General features: G+C 40.0%; 2 protein-coding genes across 12 annotated transcripts in view; one reads left to right on the top strand and one right to left on the bottom strand.

Moving 5' to 3' along the window:
- Window positions 1–7,765, bottom strand: part of RNMT (RNA guanine-7 methyltransferase) — a 52,492-nt gene extending 44,727 nt beyond the window's left edge. For 2 of the 4 annotated variants that reach the window (XM_077136068.1, XM_077136071.1), the window contains exons 1-3: window positions 7,640–7,765; window positions 6,607–6,671; window positions 4,663–5,124 (exon numbers count right to left, since the gene is read on the bottom strand). In XM_077136068.1, coding sequence (XP_076992183.1) covers window positions 4,663–5,115 — 453 coding nt within the window. In that variant the 5' untranslated portion in view covers window positions 5,116–5,124; window positions 6,607–6,671; window positions 7,640–7,765. The other 2 variants (XM_077136070.1, XM_077136069.1) reach the window with 2 other exon arrangements.
- Window positions 7,725–21,461, top strand: part of FAM210A (family with sequence similarity 210 member A) — a 46,937-nt gene continuing 33,200 nt past the window's right edge. Inside the window, exon 1 of one of the 8 annotated variants that reach the window (XM_077136077.1) lies at window positions 7,725–7,778. The gene's annotated coding sequence lies outside the window, so the exon portion shown is untranslated. Of the gene's footprint in view, window positions 7,779–8,358; window positions 8,432–8,469; window positions 8,659–21,461 lie in introns of those variants that run through there. The other 7 variants (XM_077136079.1, XM_077136074.1, XM_077136078.1 and 4 more) reach the window with 7 other exon arrangements.

Raw genomic sequence — 21,461 nt, 5'->3', positions numbered from 1 at the left:
ATTCACTACTGGCATTAACCACAGAAATCTCACAACTGTGATCAGAAGTTAAGATGTGTTTCCTGTTCTGTCTTAAAAAACACCTCTGGGTTTAAAACTTTCATCTAGATCTTTGAACTGTATGATTTTGGTGCCAATGTCATTAAAAACCAGCATTTTTTCAGAGCTGATTTATTCAATTTCATAAAGAACAATCAGTGGATGGGGTCCCCATGTGGGTATAAAATATCATGAACAATTGCTAAATTCACATTTATTACTTTGTTATTATAAAATTATCATGAAGTTTAAATGAGACAAAATATGCAAAGGGTTAGTATTGGATAGGCTATGTTCAGTGAGTCTATTATTGCTTATTATTAATCTCATTCAACAGTTTTCAATTTGTATCCCGTAAGCATTCTGTAAAAATGCCATGGTAGGAAAAGTGATTCAACTTTTCCCAACACAACTTTTCATCCAAAATGCCTTACCTTTTACTTATTTTACATCAGCCCTGAAGATAATATTTTCACTTAAAAAAGGAGTCTGTAAATAAAAGTTTATAATTCAAGCTTGTCTCTGTTACAGCGATTCACATTCCACCAATGACATATACCTGGAATATTTACACTTTCCTCTAGGACTAATGGCAGAATTTTACTCATTCAAAGTACTCTTTCCTTCCCACTTCAAATTTTGCATAGGATTTCTTTGAAATATGGTACTCCAAGATGAAAATGACTTGCTATCTTTGCTATCCTATACTCAATAATGCCCCAGGTAAATATATCAGGCTTTTGTATCTATTTAGCTAAATTGTATGTAAACTACAGTAATAAGAGTTGGAAACAATCTAGTTCTTTAAGGAATTATATTAAGGAAGCAAAGCTCAGTATGATTTTCAAATTTATCACATTAAATCATAATCTCAACTAATTTAGACACAAAAGAGAGTTGAACAAGTAAAAAAAAAAAAGAAAGAAAGACAAACTAAGGCACAAATTACTTAAACTGACTCAAGAAGAAATGCAAAAATCTCAATGGACCTATAGCAAGAGACTGAATCAACAATCAAAACCTCCTAACAAAGAAAAGTCCAGGACCAGATTGCTTAGCCAGTGAATTCCACCAACCATTCAAAGAATTAACACCAATCCCTTTCAACTTAAAAAAAAAAAAAAAAAAAAACTGAAGAGGAAGACATCCTAACTTATTCTATGAGGCATTACTTTAATATCAGACAAAGACACAATAAGAAAACTACAGAGCAATATCCCCTATGGATATAGATGCAAAAGTCCCCACGAAAATATTAGCAAACCAAATTCACAAAAACTCACAGCTAATATCATACTCAACAGTAAAAGTCTGAAAGCTTTGCCCATAAGAACATGAAGGGATAAAGATACCTGCTTTCCTCACTGCTATTCAACACTGTAATGAAAGTTCTAGCCAGAACTTTTAGGCAAAATAAAAGAAAGAAAATGCATACAAATCAGACAGGAAGAAGTAAAATTCTATTCGAAGATGGCACAATGCTTTATCTAGCATATTCCAAAGAATCCAGAAGAAAATTAGTAAAGCTAATAAACGAATTCAACAAAGTTGCAGGGTACAATTAACAAACAAAAATCAGTGATGGGGGTGGGCCACGGTGGCTCAGCAGGCAAGAATGCTCGCCTGCCACGCCAGAGGACTCAGGTACGATTCCCAGTGCCTGCCCATGTTAAAAAAATAATAATAATAATCAGTGATGGGTCTATATTCTAGCAATGGAACAATCTGAAATGGAAATTAAGAAAGCATTTATATTTATAATAGTATCTAAAAGCATCTATCAAGGAATAAATTTAACCAAGGAGTTGAAAGGTACGTAAACTGAAAACTACAAAATAATCCTGAAAGAAATTAAAGAAGACTTAAATAATAGCCAAGACACACATGTTCATGATTTGGATGATTTAATATTGTTAAGATGTCAAAGCTACTCAAAGCGATCTACAGATTCAACACAATCCCAATCAAGATCCTAGTAGCCTTTCAGGCAGAAATGGAAAAGCTGATCCTCAAATTCATGTGGAATAGCAAGGAGTTCCGAAGAGCCAAAATAATCTTGAATAAGAATAAAGTTGGGGACTCACACTTCCTGATTTCAAAATTTACTATGAGAGTAATCAAAACAGGTTGGTAGTATAATTACATGTAATCTTGAATAGGGCATGAGATCTTGGTTTGTACAGGTTAGTGTGATGCCCTGATATATCCCAGAGTAATTTGGACAAGAGACTAAAAAAGTATTTGCAAAGTCCCCCAAGAGGAAAAAGGCGTAAATATTCAGCTTTCCCATCTGGGGAATTCCTGATATTCTCACAAGCAGTGGGGACAGCCAATCCAGTAGGCTGAGCCCTCAACCTTGGGACTCACCCTGATGAAGCTCATCCCTACAAAGGAGAAGCTAAGCCCACTGATAATTATGCCTAAGAGTCACCCCAAGAGACCCTCTTGTTGCTCAGATTTGGCCTTTCTCTCTAAGCCAACTTGGCAGGTGACCTCACTGTCCTTCCCTCTACGTAGGGACATGACTTCCAGGGGTATAAATCTCCCTGGCAACGTGGAACCTGACTCCCAAAGATGAGCCAGGACCCAGTATCATAGGAATGAGACTTGACCAAAAGGGGGAAGAGAGAAAAAAAATCTCAGGGGCTGTCAATTTCAAACAGAGTAGATAGGTTATCCTGGAGGTTAGTCTTAATGCATTATATATATACATATATATATATATATATATAAAACCCTTTTTAGTTCATGGTATACTGGAGTGGCTAGAGAGCATTATCTGAAACTATTCAACTGTGTCCAGTAGCCTAATAGGGGAGATAAAGAGCAAAAATTGGGTAGATTGCAATACTTGTGGTCAATCAGAGGAAGGAGAAAGGGGTATGGGGTGTTTGAGTTCTTTTTATTTCTTTTTCTGGAGTGATGGAATTGTTCTAAAGTGATCATGGTGATGAATATACAACTATGTGATGATACTGTGAGCCACTGACTGTATAATATGGTCAGACTGTGTGTGTGAAGATTTCTCAATAAAAATATTTTTAAAAAGAACAAAACAGGGTGGTGGTGACATAAGCAGAGACCAGTGGAAAAGACTAGAAACAGAAATAAATCCTTATCACATATAGGATTGATTTTGACAAGAGTGCTACACCATTTAATACGGATAAGACAGGCTTTCTGGAATGATGAGAGAAAACTGGATTTCCACATGCAATAGAATGCAAGTTGGATATTACTTCACATCATAATTTAAAAAACTAACTTAGAATGAACCAAAGATCCAAATTTAAGAGATAAAACTCTAGAACACTTTGTAGTAGAAAACGGGAAAATCTTTAAGACCTTGGATTTGGCAATGGTTTCAAACATGACACCAAAAAGTACAGGATACAAAAAAAAAAGAAAGAAAGAAAGTTTTTGTACATCAAAGAATACTATTCAGTGTGAAAAGATGACTCAGTCTGGAAGAAAATATTTGCAAATCACATATTTGACAAACAATATCCAGAATTTATAAAGAACTCCTACAATACAACCACCAAAAAACCCAACTAGTCCAATTAAAAATTGGGCCAAAGACTTCAACAGACATTTCTCCAAAGATATACAAATGAAAACCAAGCACGTAAAAAGATCCTCAATATCACTAGTGATTAGGAAATGCAAATCAAAACCACAAGAGAGGGCAGGTTCGATTCCTGGTACCTGCCCATGCAAAAAAAAAAGGAAAACAAGGACTGGTAAGAATGTGGAAACTGGGACCTTTCCCAGCCACTCCAAGTGAAGAGTGAAATCTCTTCATAGTGTGGAAAACAATTTGACAGTTTGTGAAAAAGTTAAACATAGAATTACCACATAACTTTGCAATTCCACTCCCAGTTACAAACTCAAAAAACTGAAAACAGGGTCTCAAGCAGATACTTCATAGCAGCATTATCCCCAATAACCAAAAGGTGGGAACAGCCCAACTGTACATCAATAGATGTTCAGATTAAAAAATAAAATAATTCAGCCATAAAAAAAGAATGAAGTTCTGCTATGACATGAATGAATCTTGAAATTCATTATGCTAAGTGAAATAAGCCAAACACAAAAGGACAAATATTGTATGATTCCTTGTAAAAGTTATCTATAATAGGCAAGACAGAAAGCAAAACGGTAGTTACTAGGGGTGGGGGAAGAGGAGGATGGGGAGTTACTGCTTAATGGACAAAGAGTTTTTTGCTTAGGATGATGAAAAATTCTGGAAATAGAGGTGGTGGTTATTAACACTGTGAATGAATTTAATGCCACTGAATAGTACATTTAAAAACGGTTAAAATGGTAAATTTTATGTTATGTGTACTTTACCACAATGAAAAGTTAAATATAAAAACTGACTTTCAAATTTCTAGTTAAACAAGAGTTTTGAGATAACATAAAATTATCATTAGCAGTAAAAGGTTTCACCTTAATCAAAATAATTTTGAGTTAAAAGCTTAGACTGCATTAAGTCCATAGCCTACTGAAAATACAACATTCTTAAGTTATTAAAATTATGAAAAAACCAGAGTTACTTAACAGTTCATACTACAATTTGACATATTACATTACGAATAGAAGAAAAAACATGTGACATACTTTCCCCCTTTCAGGAACATCCTCAAGTGCTAACTTTCTCTTTTTCTGAGTTCCATCTTCAGTAGATGTTTCATCTTTTGGAACATCATCAGCTTCTATTTTTCTTTTTTTTGTAATACCTTCGTCATCACCAGAACCTTTCTCCTCTAGGACTATTTCAGGATCAAGTTTTCTTTGCTTGGCTGGAATGTCTTCCCCACAACTTGAACTTCCCTTTATAAGATCATCTTCAAAATCCATCCTTCTCTTTTTCGGTGTGTCTATTTTGTCAGAGGAATGAGCATTTTCGGTAGGCCCAGTGCCAGAAGCTGTAGTGTTTTCATTATTAACGAATGAAGTTTCTGTTTCAGAATTTACGGATGCCTTTGACTCTTCCAAAGAGATCTCTTTACCGTCCTCTACTTTTGTAGAGTTTTCCATAGTTGGTTTCTTGAATTGATGATAAAATTTCATAAACCAACACTGAAATGAGAAAACTGGATACTGTTTATAAACACCAACGTGGACACTTTCAAGTAATTTTAAAAAGAAGTTAGCCATTTAACTTCAGTGATCAATTAGAAGTTTTAGGAAAATCAAAAGGTAAACTGATTTATATTACACATGAATATCTGAATATGTATGGTAGTAAGGATTATAATTACCCAAACATTTCTACAGTCTTATCCATAAAAGTCTCTATCAGCATCAAAACTGACAAATGATGTAGGGGTATAACAGTAAGAAAGTTAATTTCTATTCTGATTCTTAAGTTGAGTGAGTCATTACTGTATAGCACCCTAAGCTGGTGCTGAGGTACCCCTAGGGCACCCCAACAAAGTCCCAGGGGAATGGCAGGATATCTTAAAAATTTCAAGGGAAACCCAGTGATATTTGACATCTGGCAGATATCATAGAAACTACTAGCTTCAGGTGCATCAGTTTCAACAGTGCAGACTGCAATATGTAGCCTCTGACAATGTTAAAACTTTGTGAAGCTCAGACTTAAGCGATACCACAAGAGAACCAAGGTTAAACAGAAAATGAAGGTGGAAGTGTCTGACCTGATTTCAAACTCTGAGAAGTTGTATAGGACCTATCAAATGCACATATTCCACAAGTAAGTATTTGTGGTTATTTAATAATTAAATAGGACATTCTTTTGAAAATTAAGACATAAATACTTAATAAATTCTTTGGCATTAACTACTTAATAAAAAGAACTGCTAGGTATTTCTTTTGGCCTAGGGGCACTGAGAAAATACATACAGTAAGGGTACCCCAATCAGAAAAGGTTTGGGAACCTATAGCCAGGACTTCTGAAAGCCTTATTTTGTAATGAGTGTCTAAAATAGGTAGAAAATGAAAAGAGAAAAAATGACTTTGGACTTGGAAGTTTCAAGAACCAGCTCTGGAGCTTATTAGTTGAACGGCAAGTTAGGTCTCTTAACTCTTTCTCCTATGTGTAAAACGCAAGGGGGAGGGAAATAACAGATCTATCTACTAGACAGGAATTGTTAGGGTGATTCATTTTTTCATTCATTCAACAAACTTACTGAACTCCTACTAGAGAGAGGTTCAATGAGGTACTATGTGAATTGTGTTTTTAAGAAGTTGTACCCTTTTCCCCACTACTAAGATGTTAGACTGTATTATTCAAACCAAGTAAAGCAAGAGCGAAAGTCAAAAAGAGCACCAAGATTCAGCAAACTCAAGATTAAATGCACAGAACCTAAAAGATATGAAGCTGGGAACAAAAAAAAGACTCCTTTTGAGAAAAGAAAAAAGAATGATAACAGTTTAAAGAAATCTGACTTTAGGAAAGGGTCTCAAGGGAAATTGGCTTTCACTACCCACTTGTGTGAAGTAACAAAATACCAACAGGTGGCAAAATAGGGAGAACTGATTGAGAAGGGAAAAAAAAATCACTCGGCAATCTGCAGGGTAATTATTTAAGATGATTACCTGGTTAAAGTGGTCATCAAATTATCAAATCCCTATAGTCTCTTCCTCTGCCACAGTAGTATTTCCTAAAAAGAATATATTAAAGTTGTTTTTAAATTCAAGTAAAGAAGTCTGATGCATTTCTTTAGCGGAAGTTCCTAAAGTAAGTGTTGCAATTTAAATGTGCGCCAATTTTATGTACATAGGCCACTTTTTCTACAGATAAGATGTCACAAAAAACATAACCAATTCCGTCAGAATAAATGAGATACCGTTCCAAACGATTGCAGAAATGGGTATGAATGTTTAAAATTGAGAGTCAAAGTGCAATAATGACCAAAATTCAAATGGAAAAGCGCTGTCCCTCAGAATCCTCAGGGCTTAGATTAAAAGAGAGTCTACTGACAGTGGAGATGGATGTGCAGTAAATGACCTAACGGGCATTTGGATTTGACTTCCCACTCAGCTCCCAGGCAATCCTGGTCCGTCATTTCAGTTTCACCGAGACCGACTGAGGGCGCTGGGGTCGCAAGGCTTACGCTCAGACAGGGTAGGGTCTAACGTCCAGGGAGCAGCCCGCTGGACCCGGCCAGCTCCGGGGCCCAAAAGGTGCAATAAAGGAGAGGAGGGGATTCTTCGGCCAAGTTCACCTTTCCCGTCACCTGCGCGGCCGTAGGCCTCTCTTGCTTAATCTTCTGCTCAAATTTCTCAACCGCCGCTCAAGAGAGACAGCCCCCTATTTGCACCCCGGAGCCCCTCCCGGCCCACCCCTCAGGGCGGCCCTGGGTATGCAAGTGCACGCAGCTCTCGGGACTTCTACCACCCGCGCTCCCTCGGTCTTCAGTCCCATCTGCGCCATCGGTCGCCACAACTAGCATCCATTTTGCGTTGGGCTAAGGGCACGATGAACCCTCGAGTCAGGTACTTACGGCCCAGGGCTAGAGCAAAGCGAGCCCAGGCCGGAGTCGAGGTGCCCCTTCTACCTACTCGCCGGCCGCGGAGAGGCTCAAGACAAAGGGAAAAGCAGGGACGCGGCTCCTACCGCTACACTCACCAACACAACCATCCACGATTCTGTTTGCGGAAACCGGGAACCTACGCCGTGACTGCCTTGTTACGTCACTTCCGGGGAGCCGCTCCGGGCGACGACTGGAACGCAGCGCCGCTCTGGGCCTCGAACTACATATCCCGAGGTGCTGCGCGGCGCGCCCTGGCTCAGGGTGGGACGCCGCGGGGACGGGACGGGCTTCCCGTGGTGCCGCGCGCGTGAACTACCCGTCCCGTGGTGCTCGTCGACGTTCCCACAGAGCACCGGCCGTGGCGCGGCCCTCGCCCCTGGACTGCATGTCCCGTGGTGCCGCGCGCGCGAACTACCGTCCCGTGGTGCTCGTCGACGCTCCCACGGAGAGCCGGCCGTGGCGCGGCCCTCGCCCCTGGACTACGTGTCCCGTGGTGCCGCGCGCGTGAACTACCCGTCCCGTGGTGCTCGTCGACGTTCCCACAGAGCGCCGGCCGTGGCGCGGCCCTCGCCCCTGGATTGCATGTCCCGTGGTGCCGCGCGCGCGAACTACCGTCCCGTGGTGCTCGTCGACGCGCCCACGGAGAGCCGGCCGTGGCGCGGCCCTCGCCCCTGGACTGCATGTCCCGTGGTGCCGCGCGCGCGAACTACCGTCCCGTGGTGCTCGTCGACGCTCCCACGGAGAGCCGGCCGTGGCGCGGCCCTCGCCCCTGGACTACGTGTCCCGTGGTGCCGCGCGCGTGAACTACCCGTCCCGTGGTGCTCGTCGACGCGCCCACGGAGAGCCGGCCGTGGCGCGGCCCTCGCCCCTGGACTACGTGTCCCGAGGTGCCGCCCGGGGCACAGGGCGGTCGCTGCGCCGAGTGGGTGGGCGCGGCCTGTGGGCGGGCGGTGGAGGGCGAGCGTGCGCTGAGGCCCGCGGGCTATAGTTCCCGGCCGACGGGGCCAGGTCCCGGCAGGAGGCGGGAGGCAGAACCCGCCGAGCGACGCGCCTGTGCGCCCAGGAGCCGTCGTCCGGCCTGCGTGGCGGGGAGCGCGGTCCCAGGTCCGCTGAGGTAGCCGGGCGGGCCCAGCCTCCGAGGGGCGGCGGGAGGGTCCCGAGGGCGCCATGGCCTCTGCGCGGGGACGGGAGGGGCGACGGGGAGTCCGCCAACGGCCTGGCCGTCTCTCCGCGGGCCCGGTGGTCCGGATCACCGGTGCCGCCCGAGAGGTCACCCCGAGCCCTGCTTTGCAGGCCAGTGTCCTTGGGACTGCTTTGCCCCCTGACCTGACACCCTACACGCTTTGCTCTTCTCTCCCTCCACGAAGGGGAGCAGCCTGAAGCTCTAGCAATCGTTTTAAAAATAGACCAGAAGTTCCTTTCCTCCAGGAACAGCGGGTCGCTGCCTTTCGCGGTGCTGGGAAGCCAGGACCACGTGTGGGAGGGAGAAAGGGCAGGCCACACCTAGCCGTGCTGCTCGGGGGCGCGGCAGGGGCCGCTTCCTCCGCGTTTGTAGGTCCTCCCCTGTTTCCACCGGGCATGAGGACCTGTCCTCTGTTGGAAGTCTCCACCGACAGCGCCCTTGCTCACGGCTCTCCACCCGGTCAGAACGGACCGTGGATGACGATGGTTCGTGTATGGGAAGGTTAACGTGGTTGTGTCTCCATACCTCCCCACCTTCACGGTGTGAAAACGCAACCAGACTGATCGTTTATCCCGAATTCTTCGACTGATCCCTTTTAAAAGCAGCTTTGAAAAATGTCTTTTACCAGCTTGTCTTCTTGACCAGGTGAATGGAGTAGGCTTGGGTTCGATTCCCGGTGCCTGCCCATGCAAAGAAAAAAAGTAGGGAATTCGCTTTGGAAACAGTGTTCGCAGCCTGTACTTTGCAGTCTAGTCGCTTTTGGATTGTGATCATTAACTTTTCTAGGGTTATTGACCTTTCATGTTCGGGTCACTTTGACTCGAGAATGTGGCCCTTTTCTAAGAAAGCCATTTTAGTGAGCTATGTTTACATACCATACAATTTATCCGAAGTGTGCAGTAACAGAGTTGTTCATTCACCACCGTGGTCAGTTTTAGAACATTCCCATTATTCAGAAAAGAAAAACATTATACCTGTTATCAGTCCCTATTCAACCTTTCTGTCGTTTCCCAGCCCTACATAACTACTAATCTATTTCTGTCTCTATAGATTTATGTATATTTACACTGTATACAAATGGAATCATACCATATGGAGTACTTTCTGTGTGGTTTCTTTCACTTAGTATATATATATTTTTTAATTAGAGAAATTATGGGTTTGCATAAAAGTCATGTAAAAATCAGTATTCGCATATACCCCTCTGTTGACACTTAGCAATGATGTGGTACCTTTGTTACAGTTCTTGAAAGAATATTAAAATAGTTACTGTTAACGATACTCCATACTTTGCCTTAGGTGTATTTTTCCCCATATACTACCCTATTATTAACACCTTATAATAGTGATGTATAGTTGTTTTAGTTCATTGAAGAACATTCTTATGTTTGTACGATTAACCACCTTCATCATCCATAAAGGAGTTTACTGTGCCATATCCTATTGTTGCTTCCTATTGAAACGGAGCTCGGAAGATATTAAGGAATGATGAGAAAAAAAAGAAAGGAAGAAAGAAAGACACAGACGGGCTCGGGGTCTGAAGCTTGAGTTTACTTCAGACAAACTTCAGACAATTTTATTCTTAACCAGATCCTTGTTATATACCACAGGATGTCAATAGATATGCAGGCATTTCCTGAGGGAGCAAGATTCTTATCTTACAGTGTTCTTTATACTTAACATAACTGTTTGGGGTAAACGTTCTCTTCCTCGCAGACTGCTCTACATAACAATCTCCACAGTTTACCGCCACCATCCTGAGGCCAGCAGCTTGCAACAAATTCTGTAGGTCTTGCTTTAAACTCTTGGCTTCTACATCCTACCACATAGTTTTCCTTCCCACATACATGTACATAATTCATTGTGGTTAATTACACTAAAATAATGTGTTGCCATCACCTCTATCCATTTCCAAACATTTACAATCAACCCAATTAGAAATTCTGTGCAAATTAACCATCTGCTTCCCATTCTCTACCTATTCTATCCCCTGGTAACCTGTATTCTAGATTCTAACTCTGAGTTTGCTTTTTATGATTAGTTTGTATTAGTGAGATCATAAACTATTGTCCTTTTGTGTCTGGTTTATTTCACTCAGCATCATGGCCACTAGGTTCGTCCATGTTGTCACATGCATCAGGACTTCATTCTTTCTTATAGTGTAATAATAATCTATCATATGCATATGCCACATATTGTTTACCATTCATTGGTTGATGGGTCCTAGGCTATTTCCATCTTTGGGCAATTGTGAATAATCCCACTAAGAATATCAGTGTGAAAATGTCTGTCCAAGCCCCTCCTTTCAGTTCTTCTGGTTATATGCCTAGTATCGGGGTTGCCAGATCATAAAGCAGTTCTATACTTGACTTCCTGAGGAAACGCCAAACTGTCTTACACAGCAACTGCACCATTTTACATTCTCACCAGCACCGAATGAGTCTCCCTATTTGTCCACATCCTTTCCAACACTTGTATTTTTCTATTTTATTAATAGTGACCATTTTAGTAGGTGTGAAATGATAGCTCATTGTGGTTTTGATTTGCATTTTCCTAATCGCTGGTGTTGTTGAGTATCATTTTCATGTGCTTTTCCTCTTTGGAAAAATTTCTATTTAAAGTTTTTTGCCCATCTTTAGAATTGGGTAGTTTGCCATTTTGTTGAGTTGTAGTGCCCCCCCTTTTTAATTGTTTAATATAATATATACAAAACAAAGAAATAAAAAGCAATTGTTTTTTATTTTTATGGTTTTCAAAGCACTCTTCAACAAGTAGTTACAGGACAGATCCCAGAGTTTGTCATGGCTACCATACGATTTTTTTCTTTTATCTGCTCCAGAACATAGCCTAGAAGGCATCCTATAAAAAAAATCGACTTTTTTTTTTGAAAAATAACATGTACAAAAAATGCAATACATTTCAAAGCACAGCACAACAACTGTAGAACAGATAAAATTTTTCCCATATCCCCCTCTATTTTAACTTATTACCATAGTTTTGTATGTCTGCTTTAGTTCATAAAAGAACTTTTTTATATTTTGTACAGTTAATCATGGACATTGTGTACCACAAGATTCACTTAAATATTCCCATTTTTAGCCTCCAACTAACTTTCCTTCCGGTGACAGAAATGTCTAAACTTCAGCTTTCCATCACACTCACATACCATTCAGTACTTTTAATTCTTCTCACAATGATGTTCTCCCATCACCTCTGTCCATTTCCAGATATTTAAGTTCAAACTAATTGTCTGCACATATTTAAACAGCTAGTGGACCTTTTAAACAAATATGATGAGCCATCAATTTCAGATGACTGCTTTTAATTTTTACTAGATGCAGTGAGCTAGATTGAGAATTAACTTCAATCATGAATATTGAGAACTGCAAAGGTATAGGCTCTAAAGACTGAAAGTATTTACATTTCAGACATTAGGACTGAGCAATTTTCATAGAGTGTGTGTGCTGGTACTGGTGTGATGCTGATGCTAAAATTTCATAAGATAATTATTATTCTTGTTTTAGAGAAGTTGAGCCTAATCTTAACCTAAAATAAAATTTCTCAATAGATCAAAAACCTCTTAACCATGTGTGTATACACACCCCAAGTTGAATTAATGTTTTGCGTGGGTATGTGGAGATTATATTTGGTAGTTTTTTAAAACCTAACTGAACATCATGTAAATTTAGTAGCGAACAGAAGAGCTTTCAAAGGAAGTAGTAATGAAAGGAATAAATGGACCAGATAAAAATGTTTTACAAGTTACCCGTGGTGTTGTTTTTCCCCATTATTACCCTTGTAATCTCTGTCTTCCTGGGACTTGGATTAGAATTATAATAGCTAATACTTTAGTGTCGTCCATGTGCCAAGTACATGTGCCATAGTCTAAGTACTTTATGTGTATCCTTAAATAATCCAGTGTTGGGGGTGTGAAGTATTATGGTGAATGTTTTTGTTTTAACCATGAGGATTGAGTAATTTGGCCATGGTCATTCAACTTGTCAGTATGGAGCTGTGCTGTGGACCCAGGCAGTCTGGCTCCAGAGACAATGCTCTAGGCCACAAATGAAACAGTGCCTGGTAGGAGGCCAGACTCCCAACTGGAAGTTGCCTGGCACAGGCAGATTTTCTTAAGATATTTTGGTACTCCTTAATTCTTGGGTTATTGTGTCCAGAGAGGAAATAGCTGGAGAAAGATGTTATCTCTGCAAGAATGTGAGCTCTGCCAAGACCAGGATTGTCATTTTGTTCAGTGATTTATTCCCGGGCCCTTAAATGGTATCTGGCACATAGTGTTCACTGAATGAATGAGTCTCCAGAAAAAGAAAAAAAAATCCATGCCTTTTCCATAGGATTTATTTCAACCTGTTTATAAGATTTTTTCTGGGCTATTTTAATTATTCGGCCCACCACTCACCCAACCTTTTCTGTTGGTTTAGATGATACTTTTGTCAGTGGGAGACGGTGAGGAACTTAAGTTAGTTTCCTGGGGAGCAGCATATTCTATAGCTGTCTTTCCACTTTTAAGTCAGTTATCAAAGTGAAAACCCTCCTCTCAGGTTTAATTTTTTTTTTTAATCAGGTTTTAAAAAAACTTTAAAGCTGATTTCTGTTGTAGAGTTAAAGATCAAATTTTTGAAACAAAAAAATTGTTTCTTAAATGTAGCTACAATGTTACAGTTTTCTAAGAAAGATAGTATCCTGTAGAGCAGGAAAAAGAGTTGGTCTATGGAATATTTGTTCCTCCAAAGCAGTCCACTCACCAAACGTTTAAAATTTACCTACCAAAATTGTACAATCTTTTTGGAGCAAATAAAATATTCTTGTTTAACAGATTTTTCCTGCAGTTGAAAGGAAGGTTTGATTTAGAAAGCTGTAAAAGTTACTATCTTTTAGGAATGTAGAAAATCAAGTATTCTGAACTTTCTGAGAAATGATGGCTATTTCAGTGGTTAAAAGCACAGGCAGTTCACATGCACTCAAATTCAGGTTCTGACTCCTGGGTGGTGTTCTTGGGTACATAACTGAGCATCTCTACAGTTTCTTCGTGGAGTCATCCTCTGGACTAAATGAGATGATTTCGCACACTGTCATGCAGCCAGCCCTCAGTCACTGTTTAGCTTCTGTTATGACAGCTAGAATTACTACTGTAATATCATGTGAAGCCATAAGATAGCCTTGGCCATATCTTTGAATGTGACTCTAGAATTTTATGTCTAGATACAGCAGAAAACAAAGTGATTTTCCTGAATTCACATAAAGCAGAACACCAGTTTGAAATTGTGAAAAGTCTCAGAGGAAGTAGCATTTTACATGTCTTTATGCTGAGTTTCTTTGGGCTGGAAATTATTGGTAGCTGCAGTCCTCATCTGTTGGCGAGAGGGTATATCTGGTCGGTAAGAATGTGCAGCAGTAGCTGACACCTGGAAGTGAAAGAAGAGGCTTCAGAAACCAGGAGAAGATGCTCCTAGAGAAGTGAGCCAGAGGTGGGAGGCTCAGATCTATTAGAAATTCACCTAAGCAAGGTGGTTTATTAAACAGTCTTAGATTCTTTTTTATTTACTTGCAAATTGCCTTTGTTACTTCTTGGATTTAATAAATTGTGGTGCTTTCTTTTTTTAAAATAAATGTGATATTTTCTTTGGTGTCTTTAACTTTTAATATATGTTTGGGTAGTTATAGCTCTTCCTTGCCATTTAAAATATTGAAATTCTTGTTATAGTTTGAGTTCCTGAGTAGGTTGCATGATCACTTGTTAAAATTAGAGAAATTAGGTAAACAATATTGGACTTGAGATCTGGTGTTTGTACCCCATGGCTGTTAGAGATAATGTTAAGAAAAAAATATGCTTGTGTGGCATACCTTATAAAATAAAGCAGAGCCATGTCAAATTCTAAATGCAAAATTTTTAATAAGGTGCATCTTAAAATTGAACCCAGAAATACAACAGTTCTTGATTGCACCATGACTCCTACTCTGATGATCAAATAATATTTCCAAAACAGCTCCATACAGTAAATATTGATAGAACTAGTAAACCTACAAAGCAGGTTACTAGTGTTTTCTTTAAAGCCAGACTGAAATGGAGTCTGTTGCAATTCATTTGGTGTAAAATAAATACAGTTTGTCAAATATTCTTTTTGGTTAACATATATATGAGGCTTTATTTTCTTTATTCCTGCACTGTGGTAAATGTGTTCAGTGAATTAGCTACAACAGATTTCTGTTAAAACAGATTTGCATGGTAGGAGATAGAAGAGAAGTGGAATTCATAGTTTGGCCTTCAATTCTATATTTTTAAAGGTGAGAGAGAATTTATGCACATGAAGTTGTTTGTGATGGTGTGGAAAGTATACTGGATTAGCAGAAGGAAGACCTGGGTTCTTTTCTATTTTCTGCCAGTAATTAGCTGTATGACCAGGAACCAGTTATGTGTAACCGGAGAATTGTACTATGGGAGCTCTCAGTTTCCTTCCAAGTCCTAACAGTCTGTGGATCTGAATGTCCGTCAGTCAATTTACTCCTTTATCCAGCCCTACTCAGAGTTTTTTGGCCTCAGGCAATATGCAATATGACTGATTCTTCAGGGTCAACAGGACACTCTCCAGTCTGCTAAGATGGAGTCATATATAATGTAACATAATTATGGGAGTGACAGCCCATCATCTTTTCCATCTGTTGGTTAGAAGCAAGTCACAGGTTGCACCCACATTCAGAAGCAAGGTTCATTGGGGTTCACCTTATGACCTAAGTCTGCTTGTTTTCTGGTGAATGGAGCCTTGGAGATATACGTAAGGCTTTCAGGAGATAATCTTCCTTTAGTTCCTTTTCTTTTGGCTCTGGCAAGCCTGTCTTTCCTTCCCATTGGAGTGGTGTACTCAGTACCTGACTGGGTATTGGGGTGGGAATGAGGTAATGCAGTAGGGACCAGCACTCATTGCTTAGCCTAGTCCACTACAGTTCTGTATTGGCCCCAGATGCTTGTGTGACCAAGAAAGATTAACTTCTATAAGCTAATGTCCTCTATTCTGTACCAGTATTTCCCTTATTGCATTTGTATGGAGGTGAGATATCTGGGCTAAAACAGTATTTAGGCATTCTTCAGCTGCATGACACTACGTATAACATTGTCTTATCCGCATCTCAGTGTAATGAAAACTTTAAGCATATTCCGTGAACATATACTCTTAGTTTTCATCCAGATTATATGTGACTTTGTCAGATTCTGTCAATATTTGTCTTTACTGAGAAAGGGTATTAAATTGTTTAGATGTAGTCCCATAAAGAAAGACTTTCGTAGAGATTCATGGGTTCTACTTTAGATATTTTGGATGAAGCCCAAGAATGGTAGGTTTTAAGAAAGCTCCCCAGCTGATTCTGATTTTGAATGAGGTTTAATAACCTTAGATACTTTGTTCACCTCAAAAATTTCTTGAGGATTCAGAAATAAAACTTCATAACCTCAAGGAGCTTCTAGACTAGAATGAAAGAGACTAGTGTATGAAGGAGGCTGGCAAACAAGTGTGATCAACGTGCTTAAGAATCCCCAGTTGTGCTTTGAGGAGGTGTGTTTAGTTCAGCACTGGAGTAATGGGGATGTAATCCAAGAATGACTTTACAAACAATATTACATTTTAATTAAGACTTCTAGGAGTTAGGTCCAGAGGGGTCTGTGCAGAGAGTGTTCCAGAAAGGGAACAATAAATGCACAGGTTGGAAGGTTTGCAATTGTGGTCTGTATGCCTGAAAAGTAGAGGGTTTGTCGAAGTTAGAAAGGGTTTTATAGTATAATGCTATAGTATAATAAAGATCTTGTCTAGTCTTCGTCCCCAGTTCCTGGGAGATATCTAAATCTTTGGAATTTCCCACAGTGAGTGTTTTTGTTGTTCATGGGAGGGCGTCCTCAGGCCACATGGGAATAGTATATGCAAATGAGAGGACTCAGAGTGGGGGCTTTGAGCCACATCCAATCAGCCCAACTTAAGGGAGGAGGGAGGAACTGGAGACTTCAACCACTTGGGTTTGATTCAGCCAGTGTTATGTAATGAGACCCCAGTAAAAACTCTGGAAGCTTAGAGGGCTTCTGTGATGGATAATATACATCGATGTGCTGGGAGGGTAATGTGGTCTCACTTCACGTGGGGAGGACCCAGAAGTTTGCTTGAGATTCTCCGGGATCTCATCCTTTGCATCTCTTCTTGTTTGTATCCCTTGCGCTATAACAAACCTATAATCATAAATATAGCACTTCCCTGGGGTCTGAATTATTCTAGCAAGTTGAATGAACATGGGGTGGGTGTGGGAATGGCAGAATTGGTAAGCCAGTTGGTCAGAAGTGAGAGCAGTCTTGTGATGACCTTGCCCTGAACCTTTGAAGTGTCTTCCTTAATTCCAGTGGGAGTCATGCATTGTAGTTTGTGTCGGAAATAAATGAAGAAACAAATGCAGGGTTTAAACTGTCTTTTGAAGAAGAGAAGTGAAGGAACTCATTTCAAGCATGCGGGGTGGCCTTTGGGCACAGATGGTTCATCTGTAGTGGGAAGGGAGGCAGAGGTGGATGGGTTGTTAGATGTGGGGTGGAAACCTGTATGAATTCTGATTCAATATTTTCCTCTGTTTAAAAGGGAGCAATCTGTCAGTTGGCAGTAAAAAGAAAAAGGAGGTGTTTGGGTCTGAGAAGAGATAAGGTATGAAATAAGAGAAAGTGAATGGATTAGGGACATCATTAGAGCTAATTTAAGGCAAGGTTGGTCAGCATTTATCCACCCCATCACAGGCTTCAGGTGGCAGGCTGGATTTGAAGGAGTTGGGCTTTAGCCATGCTAGAGTGATGAAGGCAGAGAGCAGCAAGGGAGTTGGGTGTATATGCAAGAGGGTCATTGTAAAGATAGACTGTTAGATCCAAGCCAGATGGGGAGGAAAGTGAGATTGTGAGGAGGGTAACAGCCAGAGGAAAGAGTAAGATGAATACTTAGAAAGTCAACAATAGGGAAGGGGGGTGGGGATACCAGAAGACGTGAGATAGAAATATAGGGGGTGTTGGGCAGAGAGTAGGATCTTGAAGGAGGTATAGTGAATGATAACTAGGTAGAGGGATGAACTTTGGGAATCAGATGGCTGAGGGGTATTGTTGGGCAAGGAGTTCTAAAATCTGGAGAGGAGGCAGATAAAATCTTCAGTTAGAGTTCATTCAGGTCATTTTTTTCAAGCTAATTCTGAACAACATGAACTATAAAAAACAGCAGCATTCATACCTTCCAGCTTTCTACAAAGCACCGTTCCTAGTTTAGAGAATTGTCTGGACCTGAGCCCTAAGTCGTATCTGCCATTCTGCATTAGGCCCTTCCATTTCCGTGAGGCCAGTTAGCCTCAGTTTACTTTATCAGATGGTTCACTGGAGTATGCTGTTTTGTTCTTTAGTCCATAATTTAAAATATCTTAATCTTATTAACCATTGTAACTTTCCTTTTAGGCAGAGTTTTGTTAGTGAGTTTCTAAACATCTTGTACTTTTCTTTTGCTTCACCATATATCATACAGTTGACCAGAAAATGTCCAATTCTTATCTTATTGGGGACCTTTCATCATGTGTAATCATTTCCATCTTTTTAACAGTGCTTATTATAAATATTGGCATTTTTTTCTCATTTTTAATAAAGGTCAAAGTGCTTTAAAATTCAGATAGAGAAATACTACTTTATACATAAGGGGTTGTGAGGGTACCTAAACTTAGACTTAGATGCAGGCAACAGGTAGCACTAATCTCTAGTTCAAAATGATCCTTTATCGGTTTGTGTAAAAGTCAAGACTAGGTATAGTAAAGGTTGTTTGGCAATAGTGATATATTATATGCGCTATTATTGAAAAAGTTGAAGAAATGAGAACTATTTCCTGTATTCTGGAAAGCCTTAGAGTATCTGGAAAATATCTGTCTACCCACTTTGGCTGTATTGGCGAGCTGCTTTCAGTTGTAACAGTCTGGCTCCAAACTGGCTTTAACATTAAGGAACTCTATTATCTGGTATAACGAGAAGTCTCAAAGTCTGACAGACACTTAGTGCCATGCATGATTCAGAGCTCCGGCTCTTCCCTTTTCATGTCAGTTTTGTCCTTCAGCTGGCTCCCTTGAAGGTCACAAAGTGATTCCCAGTATTATCCGGGCTTATGTTAGGGAGGGTGATAATGGAATGGATGCTTAGTAGGCAGCTAGTAGCCTCCATTGGTATTTCAGTCAACTAATGAAATAGTTAACCGACCAGCAAGTTGACTAACCAAGTAGTTATTACCACTCTTGTGTCTGTTTTAATTTCTTGTTTGTAACTCTAGAAAATCTTAAGAACAAAAGTCTTTCTGAATACTCTAAAGCTGTGCTGTCCAATACTATAGCCACTAGCTACCTGGGGCTGTTTAAATTTAAACTAATTAAAATACAATAAAAACTTTAATATCTCATTCACACCAAACACATTTCAAGGGTGCAGGAAATTGGACAAAGCAGATATGGAACATTTAAATCATTTCAGAAAGGTCTGTTGAACAGGAGCTGCTCTAAACTTTAATGCGAAGTTCTTATGTAAACATTTAGCCATACCTGAAACGAGGCTAGCACCTACTATACTAATGGGGAAAAGAAACCTGCAACACCCATAGAACATTATATGATCTGAAATTAGGCCAAACTTGGAAATAACAAGGGATTCACAAAGAGATGATACAGTATTCTGTTGATACCACTTAGGATTTACAAACATCAGACATTTGTTTTTAAAAAAAATCAATCTTGCTTTTTATTTTTTCCATTAAGTACAAATTATCATCTTTAATCATCAACCAGTAATTTTCTACCATGCAACTTTGATATTTGGCCTTGAAGTTGAAAATACGGAAAACTTTGTGATGTGAATAAGTGTGGTGATGACACAACCATGATAATGATTCTTATAGCATAATGAGAATAACTTCAGTTTGTCATCCCAATAGAGTGTGCTAAACCTTTGAGGGAATGTAAGTATGTATTAAGACAGCCAAAAATATACTTGATGGAGTTACATGTTTCCACTACTCTGAGCCAAGATCTTTCTAAGTAGGTAGGGCTAAATAATTGTTATATTAAGTGCTTTAAAATATTGATATCCAGTAACCTAATTATTCTATTCTTAGGTATCTCTTGAAAACATAAAGATTTAGAAAAAACTTTAATATATGAGGATGTTATTTATGGGAGCATTAAAATTAGAAGCTGTTCTAGTTTGCTAGCTGCTAGAATGCAATATACCAGAAAAGGAATGGCTTTTAACAACGGGAATTTAATGAGTTGCTAGTTTACAGATCTAAGGCCAAGAAAATGTCCCAATTAAAACAAGTCTATAGAAATGTCCAATCAGAGGCATCCGGGGAAAGATACCTTGGTTCAAGAAGGCCGATGAAGTTCAGGGTTTCTCTCTCATCTGGAAAGGCACATGGCGAACGCAGTCAGGGCTTCTCTCTCGGCTGGAAGGGCACATGGCAGACACGGAGTCATCTGCTAGCTTACTCTCCTGGCTTCTGGTTTCATGAAGCTCCCCGGGAGGCATTTCCCTTCTTCATCTCCAAAGGTCGCTGGCTGGTGGACTCTCTGCTTTGTAGTGTTGCAGCATTCTCTGCCCTCTCTGAGTCTCTCTCTCCAAAATGTTTCCTCTTTTATATGACTTCAGAAACTAATCAAGACCCACTCAAATGGGTGGAGACATGTCATCCCCTAATCCAGTTTAATAACCATTCTTAACTAAATCTCATCAACCAGGGAAATGATCCCATCACAGTCCCAAATACACAGCATTGAATAGAGACTATTCTACCTTTAAGAAATGGGATCCATATTAAAACATGGCTTTTCTTAGGGGGCATACTTCCTTTCAAACCAGCACAGAAGCCATCTAAATTTCTAAGAGTAAGAGAATGATTAAATCAAGTATGGTGTTTTCATACAATGAAGGTTTTTTTTCAATCCAGCTATTCAGACTCATTTTGTGATTCTTTAATGGTATAGCAAAATGTGCATAAACCAATACTAAAGAATATAAAATTACCTATAATATAGAAAGCAATAATCCAGAATCTAAATTAAGCTCATGCAGTTTAATCCTCAACTGCTTTCTTTGTACAAAATGAAAGACCAGAGAAGATTGAACAGTCTGGTAATTGTTTGGGGCAGATTTCTCTATAGATAATCCATTTCACGGGCCACTAAATTCACTTTATCCCTCTTGTTGCGTGTACTTTCCCAAAAGCACTAGTTTTATCACATCACTCTCCAGCTCAAATCTTCAGTGGCTCCTTATAGAAATACCTTGGATATACTGCAAACTCGGTTCCAGAGCACTATAATAAAGTGAGTCACATGAGTTTTTTGGTTTCCCAGTGCGTATGAAAGTTATGCTAGTAGGTTTATACTATACTGTAGTCTAAGTGTATAACAGCCATTTGTCTTAAAAACCAATGTACAAACCTTAATTAAAGTCTCAACATGCTGTTGGAAAAATGGCGCTATCTGATAGACTTGCTTGACGCAGGTCACAAACCTTCAATTTGTGAAAAATGCAGTATCTCTGAAGTGCAATAAAATGAGGTATGCCTGTACTTGGAAATTCGTAAGTCCGTTATAATTCCTTAAGTCCTTTAAGTCTTTCATTTCAGTCTAGAATTCCAAGCTCATTTGTCATGTCCATGAAAAGGCCTTTGTTTATATTTGATGCT

Source organism: Tamandua tetradactyla, chromosome 18 (assembly GCF_023851605.1).
Source record: "Tamandua tetradactyla isolate mTamTet1 chromosome 18, mTamTet1.pri, whole genome shotgun sequence".
In the NCBI taxonomy this organism is placed as follows: Eukaryota; Metazoa; Chordata; class Mammalia; order Pilosa; family Myrmecophagidae; genus Tamandua; species Tamandua tetradactyla.
The sequence above is the reverse complement of the archived record's forward strand: the minus strand, read 5'-3'. Positions and strand labels throughout refer to the sequence as shown.